We start from the raw sequence: 16,154 nt of genomic DNA, 5'->3' as shown, positions 1-16,154 counted from the left end.
TCTTCATACTCAAATATTTGAATTTCTCTTCTGTATAGTCTACTCCTGGCCGTTGCCTCTAAACACTTTGATGTGTTTATCAATTTTTGACTATATGGAATTGATGGTAACTACAGTGAAGGAGAGGAGTAAGGTCACTATTGTATGTGTGAATACCCAAGAACACATACTAGTGTTTAACAATGTTGTGGCTGGCAGTAAGGGCATAGGAAGAAACCCTACTTAGCTAGTATTTACTGAAATGGTGGTAATCACGGTAGAGGGGAGATTACACACAGATCAATTTTGGTAGCAGGGGTTTAGGAATACACTTTTACGGAGATGGTCTTGGAGAACTTATTATCTATAAGACCTTGTGCTAGGCCTGACAGGAAATACCAGATCATACTGTTTGCCATCTAAGAATTCCTAACATGATTTGAGAGGTAGCCAAATATGTAAATAGTTATAGTACAAGCAACATCAATAAATGCTGTGAGAATAATACCTAAGAAGAGGTTATTCAAGCTCTGATAATTAGGAACTAGAGTGGTTGGTTTTACATGGAAAAATGGGATTTCAGCTGTCTTTCAGATCTTTTGCGTTGGTGTAGTCCCTCTCTTGTGGCTATCAAAAAGAAACACCCACAATGTGGGAATGTAAATTGGTGCAGCCACTATGGAAAACAGTATGGAGATTCCTCAGAAAACTAAAAATAGACTTTGCCATATGGTCCAGCAATCCCACTCCTGGACATACACAGACAAAACTATAATTCTGAAAGATACATGCACTCCTATGTTCATGGTGGTGCTATTTACAATAGCCAAGACATAAAAACAACCTAAATGTCCATCGACAGGTGAATAGATAAAGATGTATGTACACAATGGAATATTACTCAGCCATAAAAAATAATGAAATACTGTAATGCCATTTGCAATGACATGGATGGACCTAGAGGTTATCATACTGAGAGAAGTAAGTCAGAAAGAGAAAGACAAATACCATACGATATTACTTATATGTGGAATCTAAAATAGGACACAAATGAACATAAGTACAAAACAAAAACAGACTCACAGATACAGAGAACAGACTTGTGGTTCCCGGTGGTGGGGTGTATGTGTGTGAGGGAAGGATTGGGATTTTGGGATTAGCAGATGCAAACTATTGTATATAGAATGGATAAACAACAGGGTTCTACTGTATAGTACAGGGAATTATATTCAACATCCTGTGATAAACCATAATGGAAAAGAATAGGTATATTGGGTTGGCCAAAAAGTTCATTTGGGTTTTTTCCATAAGATATTAAGGAAAAACCCAAACTAACTTTTTGACCAACCCAGTATGTATAACTGAGTCACTTTGCTGTACAGCAGGAATTAAACACAACATTGTAAATCAACTATACTTCAATAAAATTAAAAAAAGAAAAGAAAAGAAAAACCCACCATATAATGCTGAGGAGCGATGGATATGTTGAGAACAGAACCTTTCTTCTTTAAAACCTGCATTTTTTTTAATGTGTAAAATTTATTGATTTTTCATACATTCAGAGAGTTATGCAATTGTCAACTACAATCATTTTTTATTTTTTTAACATCTTTATTAGAGTATAATTGCTTTACAATGGTGTGTCAGTTTCTGCTTTATAACAAAGTGAATCAGTTATACATATACATATGTCCTTATATCTCTTCCCTCTTGCATCTCCCTCCCTCCCACCCTCCCTATGCCACCCCTCTAGGTGGTCACAAAGCACTGAACTGATCTCCTTGTGCTATGTGGCTGCTTCCCACTAGGTATCTATTTTACGTTTGGTAGTGTATATATGTCCATGCCACTCTCTCACTTTGTCCCAGCTTACCCTTCCCCCTCCCCGTATCCTCAAGTCCATTCTCTAGTAGGTCTGCATCTTTATTCCTGTCTTGCCCCTAGGTTCTTCTGACCATTTTTTTTTTTTTAGATTCCATATATATATGTGTTAGCATACGGTATTTGTTTTACTCTTTCTGACTTCCTTCACTGTGAATGACAGTCTCTAGGTCCATCAACCTCACTACAAATAATTCAGTTTCGTTCCTTTTTATGGCTGAGTAATATTCCATTGTATATATGTGCCACATCTTCTTTATCCATTCATCTGTCGACGGACACTTAGGTTGCTTCCATGTCCTGGCAATTGTAAATAGAGCTGCAATGAACATTGTGGTACATGACTCTTTTTGAATTATGGATTTCTCATAAATTTCTCATAAATCCCAGTAGTGGGATTGCTGGGTCATATGGTAGTTCTATTTGTAGTTTTTTAAGGAACCTCCATACTGTTCTCCATAGTGGCTGTACCAATTCACATTCCCACCAGCAGTGCAAGAGTGTTCCCTTTTCTCCACACCCTCTCCAGCATTTATTGTTGCTAGATTTTTTGATGATGGCCATTCTGACTGGTGTGAGATGATATCTCATTGTAGTTTTGATTTGCATTTCTCTAATGATTAATGATGTTGAGCAGTCATTCATGTGTTTGTTGGCAATCTTTATATCTTCTTTGGAGAAATGTCTATTTAGGTCTTCTGCCCATTTTGGGGTTGGGTTTTTGTTCTTTTGATATTGAGCTGCATGAGTTGCTTTTATGTTTTGGAGATTAATCCTTTGTCAGTTGCTTCATTTACAAATATTTTCTCCTATTCTGAGGGTTGTCTTTTGGTCTTGTTTATGGTTTCCTTTGCTGTACAAAAGCTTTTAAGTTTCATTAGGTCCCATTTGTTTATTTTTGTTTTTATTTCCATTTCTCTAGGAGGTGGGTCAAAAAGGATCTTGCTGTGATTTATGTCATAGAGTGTTCTGCCTATGTTTTCCTCTAAGAGTTTGATGGTGTCTGGACTTACATTTAGGTCTTTAATGCATTTTGAGTTTATTTTTGTGTTTGGTGTTAGGGAATGTTCTAATTTCATTCTTTTACATGTAGCTGTCCAGTTTTTCCAGCACCACTTATTGAAGAGGCTGTCTTTTCTCCACTGCATATTCTTGCCTCCTTTATCAAAGATAGGTGACCATATGTGCGTGGGTTTATCTCCGGGCTTTCTATCCTGTTCCATTGATCTATACTTCTGTGTTTTTTTGCCAGTACGATACTGTCTTGATTATTGTAGCTTTATAGTATAGTCTGAAGTAAGGGAGCCTGATTCCTCCAGCTCCATTTTTCTTTCTCAAGAGTGCTTTGGCTATTCGGGGTCTTTTGTGTTTCCATACAAATTGTGCAATTTTTTGTTCTAGTTCTGTGAAAAATGCCAGTGGTAGTTTGATAGGGATTGCATTGAATCTGTAGATTGCTTTGGGTAGTAGAGTCATTTTCACAATGTTGATTCTCCGAATCCAAGAACATGGTATATCTCTCCATCTATTTGTATCATCTTTAATTTCTTTCATCAGTGTCTTATAATTTTCTACATACATGTCTTTTGTCTCCTTAGGTAGGTTTATTCCTAGATATTTTATTCTTCTTGTTGCAATGGTAAATGGGAGTGTTTTCTTAATTTCACTTTCATATTTTGCATCATTAGTGTATAGGAATGCAAGAGATTTCTGTGCATTAATTTTGTATCCTGCTAGTTTACCAAATTCATTGATTAGCTCTACTAGTTTTCTGGTAGCATCTTTAGGATTCTCTATGTATAGTATCATGTCATCTGCAAACAGTGACAGCTTTACTTCTTCTTTTCCAATTTGAATTCCTTTTATTTCTTTTTCTTCTCTGATTGCTGTGGCTAGGACTTCCAAAGCTATGTTGAATAATAGTGGTGAGAGTGGGCAACCTTGTCTTGTTCCTGACCTTAGTGGAAATGGTTTCAGTTTTTCACCATTGAGGACGATGTTGGCTCTGGATTTGTCATATATGGTCTTTATTATGTTGAAGAAAGTTCCCTCTATGCCTACTTTCTGGAGGGTTTTTGTCATAAATGGGTGTTGAATTTTGTCAAAAGCTTTCTCTGTATCTATTGAGATGATCATATGCTTTTTCTCCTTTAATTTGTTAATATGGTGTATCAAATTGATTGATTTGCTTATATTGAAGAATCCTTGCATTCCTGGGATAAACCCCACTTTATCATAGTGTATGATCCTTTTAATGTGCTGTTGGATTCTGTTTGCTAGTATTTTGTTGAGGATTTTTGCATCTGTGTTCATCAGTGATGTTGGCCTGTAGTTTTCTTTCTTTGTGACATCTTTGTCTGGTTTTGGTATCAGAATGATGGTGGCCTCGTAGAATGAGTTTGGGAGTGTTCCTTCCTCTGCTATATTTTGTAAGAGTTTGAGAAGGACAGGTGTTAGCTCTTCTCTAAATGTTTGATAGAATTCGCCTGTGAAGCCATCTGGTCCTGGGCTTTTGTTTCTTGGAAGATTTTTAATCACATTTTCAATTTCAGTGCTTGTGATTGGTCTGTTCATATTTTCTATTTCTTCCCGGTTCAGTCTTGGAAGGTTGTGCATTTTTAAGAATTTGTCCATTTCTTCCAGGTTGTCCAATTTATTGGCATAGAGTTGCTTGTAGTAATCTCTCATGATCCTTTGTGTTTCTGCAGTGTCAGTTGTTACTTCTCCTTTTTCATTTCTAGTTCTATTGATTTGAGTCTTCTCCCTTTTTTTCTTGATGTGTCTGGCTAATGGTTTATCAATTTTGTTTATCTTCTCAAAGAACCAGCTTTTAGTTTTATTGATCTTTGCTATCGTTTCCTTCATTGCTTTCTGATCTGATCTTTATGATTTCTTTCTTTCTGCTAACTTTGGGGGTTTTTTGTTCTTTTTCTAATTGCTTTAGGTGTAAGTTTGGGTTGTTTATTTCAGATGTTTCTTGTTTCTTAAGGTAGGCTTGTATAGCTGTAAACTTCCCTCTTAGAACTGCTTTTGCTGCGTCCCATAGGTTTTGGGTCGTCATGTTTTCATTGTCATTTGTTTCTAGGTATTTTTTGATTTCCTCTTTGATTTCGTCAGTGATCTCTTGGTTATTAAGTAGTGTGTTGTTTAGCCTCCGTGATTTGTATTTCTTACAGAATTTTTCCTGTAATTGATATCTAGTCTCATAGCGTTGTGGTCGGAAAAGATACTCGATACGATTTCAGTTTTCTTAAATTTACCAAGGCTTGATTTGTGACCCAAGGTATGATCTGTCCTGGAGAATGTTCCATGAGCACTTGAGAAAAATGTGTATTTTGTTGTCTTTGGATGGAATGTCCTATAAATATCAATTAAGTCCATCTTCTTTAATGTATCATTTAAAGTTTTTGTTTCCTTATTTATTTTCATTTTGGATGATCTGTCCATTGGTAAAAGTGGGGTGTTAAAGTCCCCTACTATGATTGTGTTACTGTCGATTTCCCCTTTTATGGCTGTTAGTATTTGCCTTATGTATTGAGGTGCTCCTATGTTGGGTGCATAAATATTTACAATTGTCATATCTTCTTCTTGGATTGATCCCTTGATCATTATGTAGTGTCCTTCTTTGTCTCTTGTAATAGTCTTTGTTTTAAAGTCTATTTTGTCTGATATGAGAATTGCTACTCCAGCTTTCTTTTGATTTCCATTTGCATGGAATATCTTTTTCCATCCCCTCACTTTCAGTCTGTATGTGTCCCTAGGTCTGAAGTGGGTCTCTTGTAGACAGCATATATATGGGTCTTGTTTTTGTATCCATTCAGCCAGTCTATGTCTTTTGGTTGGAGAATTTAATCCATTTACATTTAAGGTAATTATCAATATGTATGTTCCTATTACCATTTTCTTAATTCTTTTGGGTTTATTATTGTAGGTCTTTTCCTTCTCTTGTATTTCCTGCCTAGAGAAGTTCCTTTAGCATTTGCTGTAAAGCTGGTTTGGTGGTGCTGAATCCTCTTAGCTTTTGCTTGTCTGTAAAGCTTTTAATTTCTCCGTCAAATCTGAATGAGATCCTTGCAGGGTAGAGTAATCTTGGTTGTAGGTTTTTCTCTTTCAACACTTTAAATATGTTCTGCCACTCCCTTCTGGTTTGCAGAGTTTCTGCTGAAAGATCAGCTGTTAACCTTATGGGGATTCCCTTATGAGTTACTTGTTGTTTTTCCCTTGCTGCTTTTAATATTTGTTCTTGGTATTTAATTTTTGATAGTTTGATTAATATGTGTCTTGGCGTGTTTTTCCTTGGATTTATCCTGTATGGGACTCTGTGCTTCCTGGACTTAACTATTTCCTTTCCCATATTAGGGAAGTTTTCAACTATAATCTCTTCAAATATTTTCTCAGTCCCTTTCTTTTTCTCTTCTTCTTCTGGGACCCCTATAATTCGAATGTTGGTGCATTTAATGTTGTCCCAGTGGTCTCTGAGAGTGTCCTCAATTCTTTTCATTCTTTTTTCTTTATTTTGCTCTGCAGTAGTTATTTCCAGTATTTTATCTTCCAGGTCACTTATCCGTTCTTCTGCCTCAGTTATGCTGCTATTGATTCCTTCTAGAGAATTTTTAATTTCATTTATTGTATTGTTCATCTCTGTTTTTTTGCTGTTTAATTCTTATAGGTCCTTGTTAAACGTTTCTTGTATTTTCTCTGTTCTATTTCCAAGATTTTGGATCATCTTTACTATCATTATTCTGAATTATTTTTCAGGTAGACTGCCTATTTCCTCTTCATTTGTTAGGTCTGGTGGGTTCTTGCCTTGCTCCTTCATCTGCTGTGTGTTTCTTTGTCTTCTCATTTTGCTTAACTTACTGTGTTTCCGGTCTCCTTTTCACAGGCTGCAGGTTCGTAGTTCCCGTTGTTTTTGCTATCTGTCCCCAGTGGCTAAGGTTGGTTCAGTGCGTTGTGTAGGCTTCCTGGTGGAGGGGACTAGTGCCTGTGTTCTGGTGGATGAGGCTGGATCTTGTCTTTCTGGTAGGCAGGTCCACATCTGGTGGTGTGTTCTGGGGTGTCTGTGGCCTTATTATGATTTTAGGCAGCCTCTGTGCTAATGGATGGGGTTGTGTTCCTGTCTTGCTAGTTGTTTGGCATAGGGTGTCCAGCACTGGAGCTTGCTGGTCGTTGAGTGGAGCTGGGTCTTGGCATTGAGATGGAGATGTCTGGGAGATTTTCACCGTTTGATATTACATGGAGCTAGGAAGTCTCTTGTGGACCAGTGTCCTGAACTTGGCTCTCCCACCTCAGTGGCACAGCCCTGACGCCTGGGTGGAACACCAAGAGCCTGTCCTCCACACAGCTCAGAATAAAAGAGAGAGAAAAAAGAAAGAAAGAAGAAGATAAAATAAAGTTATTAAAATAAAAATAATTAAGAAAAAAAAATTTTTAAGTAATTAAAAAAAAAAACAAAAAAAACCCCAGACAGGCAGAACCCTAGGATAAATGGTAAAGGCAAAGCTATACAGACAAAAATCATACACAGAAGCATACACATACACACTCACAAAGAGAGAAAAAGGGAAATATCTATATATATAGATATAGATATAGATATAGATATAGATATTGCTCCCAAAGTCCTTCTCCTCAATTTGGGATGATTCGTTGTCTATTCAGGTATTTCACAGATGCATCAAGTTGATTGCGGAGATTTAATCCGCTGCTCCTGAGGCTGCTGGGAGAAATTTCCCTTTCTCTTCTTTATTCGCACAGCTCCCGGGAGTTCAGCTTTGGATTTGGACCCACCTCTGTGTGTAGGTCACCTGAGGGCGTCTGTTCTTTGCTCAGACAGGACTGGGTTAACGGAGCGGCTGATTCGGGGGCTCTGGCTCACTCAGGTCAAGGCTAGGGAGGGGTACGGATGCGGGACGAGCCTGCGGCGGCAGAGGCCAGCATGACATTGCACCAGCCTGAGGCACTCCATGCGTCCTCCCGGGGAAGTTGTCCCTGGATCACGGGACCCTGGCAGTGGCGGGCTGCACAGGCTCCCAGGAAGGGGGGTGTGGATAGTGACCTGTGCTCGCACACAGGCCTCTTGGTGGCTGCAGTAGCAGCCTTAGCATCTTATGCCCGTCTCTGGGGTCCGTGCTGATACCCGCGACTCGCGCCTGTCTCTGGAGCTCCTTTAAGCGGCGCTGTTAATCCCCTCTCCTCGCGCACCAGGAAACAGAGGCAAGCAAAAGTCTCTTGTCTCTTCAGCAGCTCCAGACTTTTTCCCGGACTCCCTCCCGGCTAGCTGTGGCTCACTAACCCCCTGCACGCTGTGTTCTCGCCGCCAACCCCAGTCCTCTCCCTGGGATCCGACCAAAGCCCGAGCCTCAGCTCCCAGCTCCGCACACCCCGGCAGGTGAGCAGACAAGCCTCTCGGGCTGATGAGTGCTGGTCGGCACCGATCCTCTGTGCGGGAATCTCTCCGCTTTGCCCTCCACACCCCTGTGGCTGTGCTCTCCTCTGCAGCTCTGAAGCTTCCCCCCTCCACCACCCGCAGTCTCTGCCCACGAAGGATCTTCCTAGTGTGTAGAAACCTTTCCTCCTTCACAGCTCCCTCCCACTGGTGCAGGTCCTGTCCCTATTCTTTGTCTCTGTTTTTTCTTTTTTCTTTTACCCTACCAAGGTATATGGGGAGTTTCTTGCCTTCTGGGAGGTCTGAGGTCTTCTGCCAGCGTTTCGTAGGTGTTCTGTAAGAGTTGTTCCACATGTAGATGTATTTCTGATGTATTTGTGGGGAGGAAGGTGATCTCCGCGTCTTACTCTTCCACCATCTTGCAGCTCCTCCAGGACCTACATTATTAAAAGGTATTTTCACTGTGTATAGAATTCTATCTTTACAGTTTTTTTTTCCTATTCTTTAAAGATGTTGATACACTGGCTTGCATTGTTTCTGGAGAGAAGTCTACTATGATTCTTTGTTCCTCTGTATGTAATAATCATTTTTTCTTCTGGATTCTTTTAAGATTTTTATCACTGAACCAATGGATGCTAATGGATGGGGTTGTTTTCCTGTCTTGCTAGTTGTTTGGCATAGGGTGTCCAGCACTGTAGCTTTCTGGTCGTTTTTTGTGTGTTTCTGTTTGGATAGTTTCCACTGGGAATGTCTTCCAGTTTGTTAATCTTCTCTTCTACAATGTCTAATTTCCTGTCAATCCTACCCAGTATAATTTTCATCTCAGATGTTGTAATTCTCATCTCTAGAAGTCCAATTTGAGTCTTTTTTTTTTATATCTTCTGTATCCTTATTTAATGCTTATCTTTGCTCAGTCTGTTCTCTAACTTCTTTTCTTTTATATTGGAGTGTAATTGCTTTACACTGTTGTGTTAGTTTATTCTCTAACTTCTTGAATGAACATATGGAGTATAATTATAACTTTTAATGTCCTTAATCTTATTATCTGTGTCATTTCCGGGTCAGTTTGATTGATTTTTCTCTTCATTATGGGTCCTGTTTTCTTCTTTGCATGCCTGGTTATTTTTTATTGACTGTTGGACGTGGTGAATTTTATCCTCTTGGGTGCTGCATATTTTAATATGCCTGTAAATATTCTTGAACTTTGTTTTGGGACGTAGTTAGGTTACTTAACAATAGTTTTTGGTCTTGTTTTTAAGCTTTTCAGGCAAGGCTAGTATAGCATTTAGTCTAGGATTAATTTTTCTTCATTACCAAGGTAAAACTTTTCTGAGTATTCTGTCCAAATCCTTGTAAAATATGTGGTTTTCTCCTATGATTTTTGGGAACAGAAATTGTTTCTGGTCCTGTGTGACACACAGATATTGTTTCCTTCAATTTTTTCAGGTATGTTTTTCCCTGGCCTCAGGTAGTTTCCTCACATTCACGTGATGATTAGTACTCAGATGAACACTTGGCACTGTTCTCTTTCTTTGTAGCTCTTTCCTCTTTCATACACTAAGCTATGAACACCAGCCTCTTTGGCCTCCTCAGACTATCAGCTCATCTCTTCAAGTGAGGAAGACCTCTGGGCTCTGCCTGGGCTCCTCTTCTTTGTACCGTGGCCTGAAAATTATCTCCGGACAGTAAGCTAGGGCAGATGTAGGCCCTCGTTTGGGATCATTGTCCTTCATTGCCGGAAGTCCAGTGTCTTGAAGACTGTTGTTTTATATATTCTGTGCTTTCTTAGTTGCTTCAGGTGGGAAGGTGAATCTGATCCATGTTACTCCATCTTGGCCAGAAGCAGAAGTGCTCTCAGAATAGAACTTCTACATTTCATTCTCATTTCTGCCTTGGGGAAATTAAGTGGATCTGGCCTTATCTTTTCACTTCATTATCCTCCTTTTCAGAGCTTTGCAAGTAGTTCTTCTAGGAAATGAATTCAATATTTATTGTCTTCCATGTGCCATTGCTATATATTAGTTGCCAGAATGAGTAAGCTTGGTCCCTGCCCCAGATGGGCTTCAGGTCTAGTGAGGGAGGCAGACAAGATTCTTGTTGCTATAGTTAAAAGTAACACACGTTTTGAAATATCTAAGATACTACCGTAATGTAGAGTGACGTACATTGTGTTAAACACGGTAAATAATCAAGCATTAGAATTAATGGCCTTTTGCTGACATTTGTAAATTCTGTCTCTTAACTATGACCAGATTGTCCACCTTTTCCTGGACATCTGTAATCCTGCCGTTGAAGGGGAAGGATTGTATCTGGGGTCTTGGTTCCCCATTCTCCTGGATTTGTCTCCTTTCCATATGACCTTTTCTTTCCACCTGAGCTCTGGTCTGTTGTTAGATCTGATTTCATTTTTCTCTTTTACGTTCTCTAGTATAAGAGTGGTAAAAACTGAAATATAAAAAATTAATTGCTTTTTTCTCTAGGTGGATGAGTTTTTCAGTGAGTTTGTGTGTTTTCAAAAGTAAAATTTAATTGGTTGTTGGGAAGGGAAGGGAAGGTTAAGGGTAGCAGACCACAATTATAATTCATGAATTTCACCTGCATTTTCCCAAAGGAACTCTGGATGATGAATGAGGTCAGCTATCCTTTGATTTGTTTGGGTTAAGTTGAGGGTTGCTAGTGTCATCTAATAATCCTCCTCTTTCTGTGACTGGGCAGTAGGAAGATGTGAGTAATTCCAGTGTCTGCTGATTGGGTCAGGTGTGTAGAGCATTGCCTGAAAAGTGAAAGCTTGATCAAGCTAGCCAGAGCTCCTGGGATGGGATTTTTCTTTTATCCTAGTCAGCTGTTGTGCCCAGAACCTTTCTTGGAAAGATAGCCTCTGTTTAGGTAACTGTTAGCCCATGTGATCTATCTGGTGTTTGTGGAAGCTCTGAATATTCCTGCTCTCCTCAAGAAGCTCATTGATGTAATTTCAGACACTGTATCCTCACTCAAGAGAACATGCTGCCTTGCTCTGTGTGGCATCTTACAAGACGCACTGCTGTGTCAGTTTTTAAGCTTCTGGCTCCAGATGTCTCTAGCAGACCTACTTTTTCTCAGATGCTTGGCCGGCTTACATGTATGAATAACCTTTCTGTCCTGCAGTGGCTGTGAGAAGCTCTGAGCGTTTGAGAGTTAACCAGCACTTACTGAGCAAGCCGTCTGTGTGGCACTGATTGTACTATTTACAGAGATTGTACAAGAGATTCTGTCGACCTCAGAGGTACTTACAGCACAGGGGGAAATAATATAGGTGAATTCAGTGGCCCATTTAGGAGGACCACAAAGGAAAATTAAAAGATAAGCAAAACAGTTAGTGTTTTGAGTTCTGTTTCTTCAGACTTGTCTGTTGGGAATGGTGGCTTGAGTGACCAAGCAGCTGGAATCCCACCAGCTGCTTATGGACATGTTCTATTTTGAGATCAACTTTGTGGTTTGGGAAGGATGTATAATCACTTTCAACAAATGCCTATTGAGCATGCAAAGTATCATGGTAGGCACAGGGCATACCGTGACTATAAAATTATATCCTCAGCTCCTAAGGAACTGCGCATATTTGGAAAGGCAGGACATATTTAAGATTTTTTAAATCTTAATAATATATAAGTCTTCATAAAAGAAAAGCATAGTCGTCAACATTTAGTAGAAATATAGACTAAACTACTAACCCCTCTGGGTGGTGGGGCTGTGGCGGGAAAGAGGAAGGATCTTCATTTCTTACTATATACATTTCTATATATATAGTAAGAAATTTTTACCAAGTGCTAATGCTGCCTTTTTGGTGTTATTTCTTTATCGGTTAAAAAAGTGATAGAGACCAGTAGATTATACACAGAATGTTAACCTTGAATATCTCTGTGTGATAGAATTATGAATGATTTATATTTTCTTTATTATATCTATTGTACACATTTTCTATAATGGATGTATATTATTTTAAAAATAGAGAAGAAAGTAGTTGAAAACCAAAACTCAAAAGCACGGACAATAATTATTATAGCTGCATTTCAATATGATTACCATATTTTGGATATAATATACCAGTTTTCCCGTTTTTGTCTCCTCACTCACCACATCTCTATTAAGGTTGTTCTATTATTATTAATACTATTATTGTTGTTGTTATTATTAAATAAAAAGGTGAAACAAGGACATTTACTCTTGCTTCTGTCCCTTGTCATTTTGGGTGAGTTAGCCTAGAAGCAGAAGGAATCCAGCTATTAGCTATTCAGCTGTACTGTGAAGGCTGCTTAGAAAAATTTTAACTATGCTGATCGGGTTACAGTTATATCTGTCATTGCGGGCTGTGATCTCTTGTTTTAAAATATCCTAAGAATACTTTCTATATCTTTATATTTAGTTCTGTTGGAGAAGGCAAATAGATTATCCCATCTCCCCATCTGGTGCAGTGAAGAAAACTCATCTGCTTGGCTTACTTTGTATGAGAGAGAATTGAAATTTCCAACTTATTTGTAATTTAGGTTAAGTGGTTAAATACTATCTTTTCCAAATTTTTTTGTTCCAGGAATCCATATCCCCTTATGATTATAAACATAATTACTTTGAAAGTAATAGTGTTCTGTATTATTTAAAGAAGTCAAAGATTGAAGAGGAGATGTCATTTCTAAATTGAGGTTTTTTTTTCCCTTATAGCATGTGTTTGATGATCTCAGTGGCTCAGTATCCTTGTCCTGGGTTGGAGATACCACTGGGGTAAGTAATGTTTTGAGTCTGTTGATTCATCCTAACAAGAAGATGGTGTAGATTTGGGGAGTTTAAGCGCTAAGTGTTTTACCTTCTGAAACTGTCTCCAACCTCAGTCGTAGAAAATGCATGTTTGCTGGACAGACTTTCAGAAAGCTGTGGTCGATTTTGTTTTGCTTTAGAACTAGGAACATCTTGTGACCACCTTCTTCCATAATAGGAAGATAAACACCTTTTTAGTCCTTGGTGGCTGCTTGGCATCAAGATGAGCAAGAAGAAGAAAGAGGAAAGAGAGTGCTGTGTGTGAAAAGGGAGACTTACAGTACTAGGGAAGACTTCTGTGTGGAAGCGGAAAACTGCACATTACACATCTTGGCATTTTTCCTCCAAACTCTATTGTTCCGGTGTCCTTTCCCACAGTTAATGTTGAAGGATTGTAGCGCCCATGGGCTTATCGCTGTTAGCTCCATCTTCTGTCCCTTCCCCTACCACAGAGGAGGTACTGCCAGGATCGGGGGAACGGGAGAGTGAATAAGCTCCCCCTTATCCATCCTAGTATGTAGCCCATCTCCTAGTAGGAGGGATGCTGAGGATTCATTGGCCTCAAGTCTTGAATCAGGGCTTGGCATTACCTGTGTCGGTTATTACCCTGCCTGACAACGTCAGGGACCATAGCTCATGCCCCTCTAGTATTCCAGTAATGTGTGCACCAGAGCACTGAGGCACGTGATGGCTGTATCAAGAGCTGAAAGAAATATAATTTTGGCACTGAAGAGTAAGTTATAAATTAAATTTTAAGTTCCTGGTAGAATTTCTTCAAGCAGGTCTCGTTTTCTTCTAAAATTTGAGTTGTTCCCTGTTTCCCATGATTTATCCATTTATCTAAGACAGTTGCTGTCTCCAAGATTTGTTATATGGCTATTTGCGACTCCCTAGCCTCTTGTTCTAATCTTTCACAATCTTACCTTCATGCATATTTTTCTCTAGAAAAATGCTTATTTAAAAAATTGATTTCATGGAGAGCTAACGGCCGGGGGAAGAAGAAAAGGACCGATGTGACATAGTGACTTCTATTAGAGCATCCACCCTATTCTAGCCTCTGTAAGCAGAGAGATGATTCTTGCTTGAGAATATCTTACAATAATGTGAATACAAAATAGTTAAATCCTTCCTTTACTGTAATATGGAGTTGATTAGCTCTGTCTCACTGCTTCAAGTGTAGGCGATGAGACCATCTCAACAAAATGAGTGGAAATTTTGAATCATTGTAAGCCCTAATCACTTGGTCCTTCTTGGTTTTCAGATATAGTATTGCAATGTAGGCTCCTACGAAGCAGGGCTCCTGGCAATCATTCAGATGGTCAGTTGTTGCAAGCATGTAATCGGACTATGTTTCTTACCACATGCTTTTGTCTCTCCAGATCATTCTCGTCTTGACTACATTCCATGTACCACTGGTAATTATGACTTTCGGACAGTCCAAGCTGTATCGAAGGTGAGATGCCTAGCATATGATTGGGGCATCTGACTGAGTAATGCATTGTGAATGTAAGTTCTCTGCTTTTCTAGACATGATGGGATCCAACAGTTGATTTAAAAGATCTTCTGGCCATCTTAAATTTTCACCAGACTGTCACACTCAGCACACTTTTTAATATCTATCTACTTAGCAACCTGAAGAAGTATGAAAAGTGATCTAGTTCCAAGGAAATTAGGTTGACCTGACTGAGTGGCAGAACAGTAAAGGAAGATGAAGGAAGTGTCTATAGGGGTGTATGCATATTAATTTAAATGGATATTTGTGGGGAGGTAGCTTAGTGTTTAACCATCTTTCTATTTATTATGAGCAAAAAATGGTTTTTATACCCCTGAAGTTACAATACTTACTGTATCTTCCAAGTGAATTTTTTTTTTTTTTTTTTTTTTGGCCATGCCGAACAGCTTGCAGAATCTTAGTTCCCCAACTAGTGATCAGGCCCAGGCCGCCACAGTGAGAGCGTGGAATCCTAACCACTGGACTTCCAGGGAATTCCCCCAAGTGAACTTTTTTTTTATCTAACATTTTGAGCCCCAAACATTGTTTTTAGATCAGGAGGAGGTTCTCAGATCAGACCTACCAAAGTGCCTGGTAATGATTGTGGTAATGTATGTTCTGGAACCATAGTCTGTACTGTGACATTCACAAAGCTTTAGAATTATCTTCTCAAAGGTACAGCTTGGGGGCTTCCCTGGTGGTGCAGTGGTTAAGAATCTACCTGCAAGTGCTGGGGACACGGGTTCAAGCCCTGGTCTGGGAAGATCTCACATGCAGCGGAGCAGCTAAGCCTGTGCGCCACAACTACTGAGCCTGCTCTCTAGAGCCCGCGAGCCACAACTACTGAGCCCGCGTGCTGCAACTACTGAAGCCCGTGTGCCTGGAGTCCGTGCTCCGCAACAAGAGAAGCCACCACAATGAGAAGCCCACGCACTGCAATGAAGAGTAGCCCCTGCTCGCCGCAACTAGAGAAAGCCCACACGCAGCAATGAAGACCCAACACAGCCAAAAATAAATAATTAATTAATTAATTAATTATTTTAAAAAAGTATAGTTTGGTTAAAGAGTAGGGTTCTTTTCGTTACCCATAAAATTCAAAACCAGCTAATATCCAGAAGTTGTTGATTGTCTTCCCAATCATTTGTTTCTATCCCATTTTTCCCCTAGAGACCTAAAGAAATTTGACATTTCAGCAGATGACACAGAAATTACCCTCAGGGCCAAAGGATCTCCCAGGAGCCATCATACTTTCTCAGGGTTCTTTTTTGATTGTTGGTCTTGGCCAAGGTGGGAGTGAAACTCTGAGATAGATCAGCCCAACCTCCCTTCCCCAATAGGTGACCCTTGACTGCTGCTCCTGAGCCTGGAGATGGTGCTCTCTGCCCTTTAGCACAGTGACTTTAGCTTAAAAATAGGCCAAGAAGGAATTGCCATCTTGGAATTGTTGTACGCTCCATGAAAGCAGGTTCTTGACTAACTTGGGGTTCTCTAGCAACTAGCCTAATGTCTGACACATAGCAGGCAGGCAGTATATATTAATTGAATGAATGAATGGCTTGCCTTCTCTAATAATTCTTAGACTAATAATATTTTTGATTTGTTTGATAAAGATTGACAATGTATTATAGA

At 39.4% G+C, this 16,154-nt stretch overlaps 1 protein-coding gene across 4 annotated transcripts in view; it reads left to right on the top strand.

The window, feature by feature from the left end:
• The window catches only part of SORT1 (sortilin 1), a 74,355-nt gene that overhangs the window by 15,873 nt on the left and 42,328 nt on the right, over positions 1-16,154 (top strand). For all 4 annotated transcript variants that reach the window (XM_060026670.1, XM_060026697.1, XM_060026679.1 and 1 more), the window contains exons 2-3: positions 12,941-13,000; positions 14,413-14,486. In XM_060026670.1, the coding sequence (XP_059882653.1) occupies positions 12,941-13,000; positions 14,413-14,486 (134 nt within the window). The remainder of the gene's footprint in view (positions 1-12,940; positions 13,001-14,412; positions 14,487-16,154) is intronic.

Source organism: Delphinus delphis, chromosome 1 (genome assembly GCF_949987515.2).
Source record: "Delphinus delphis chromosome 1, mDelDel1.2, whole genome shotgun sequence".
In the NCBI taxonomy this organism is placed as follows: domain Eukaryota; kingdom Metazoa; phylum Chordata; class Mammalia; order Artiodactyla; family Delphinidae; genus Delphinus; species Delphinus delphis.
This window is presented reverse-complemented; position numbering and strand designations above follow the sequence as displayed.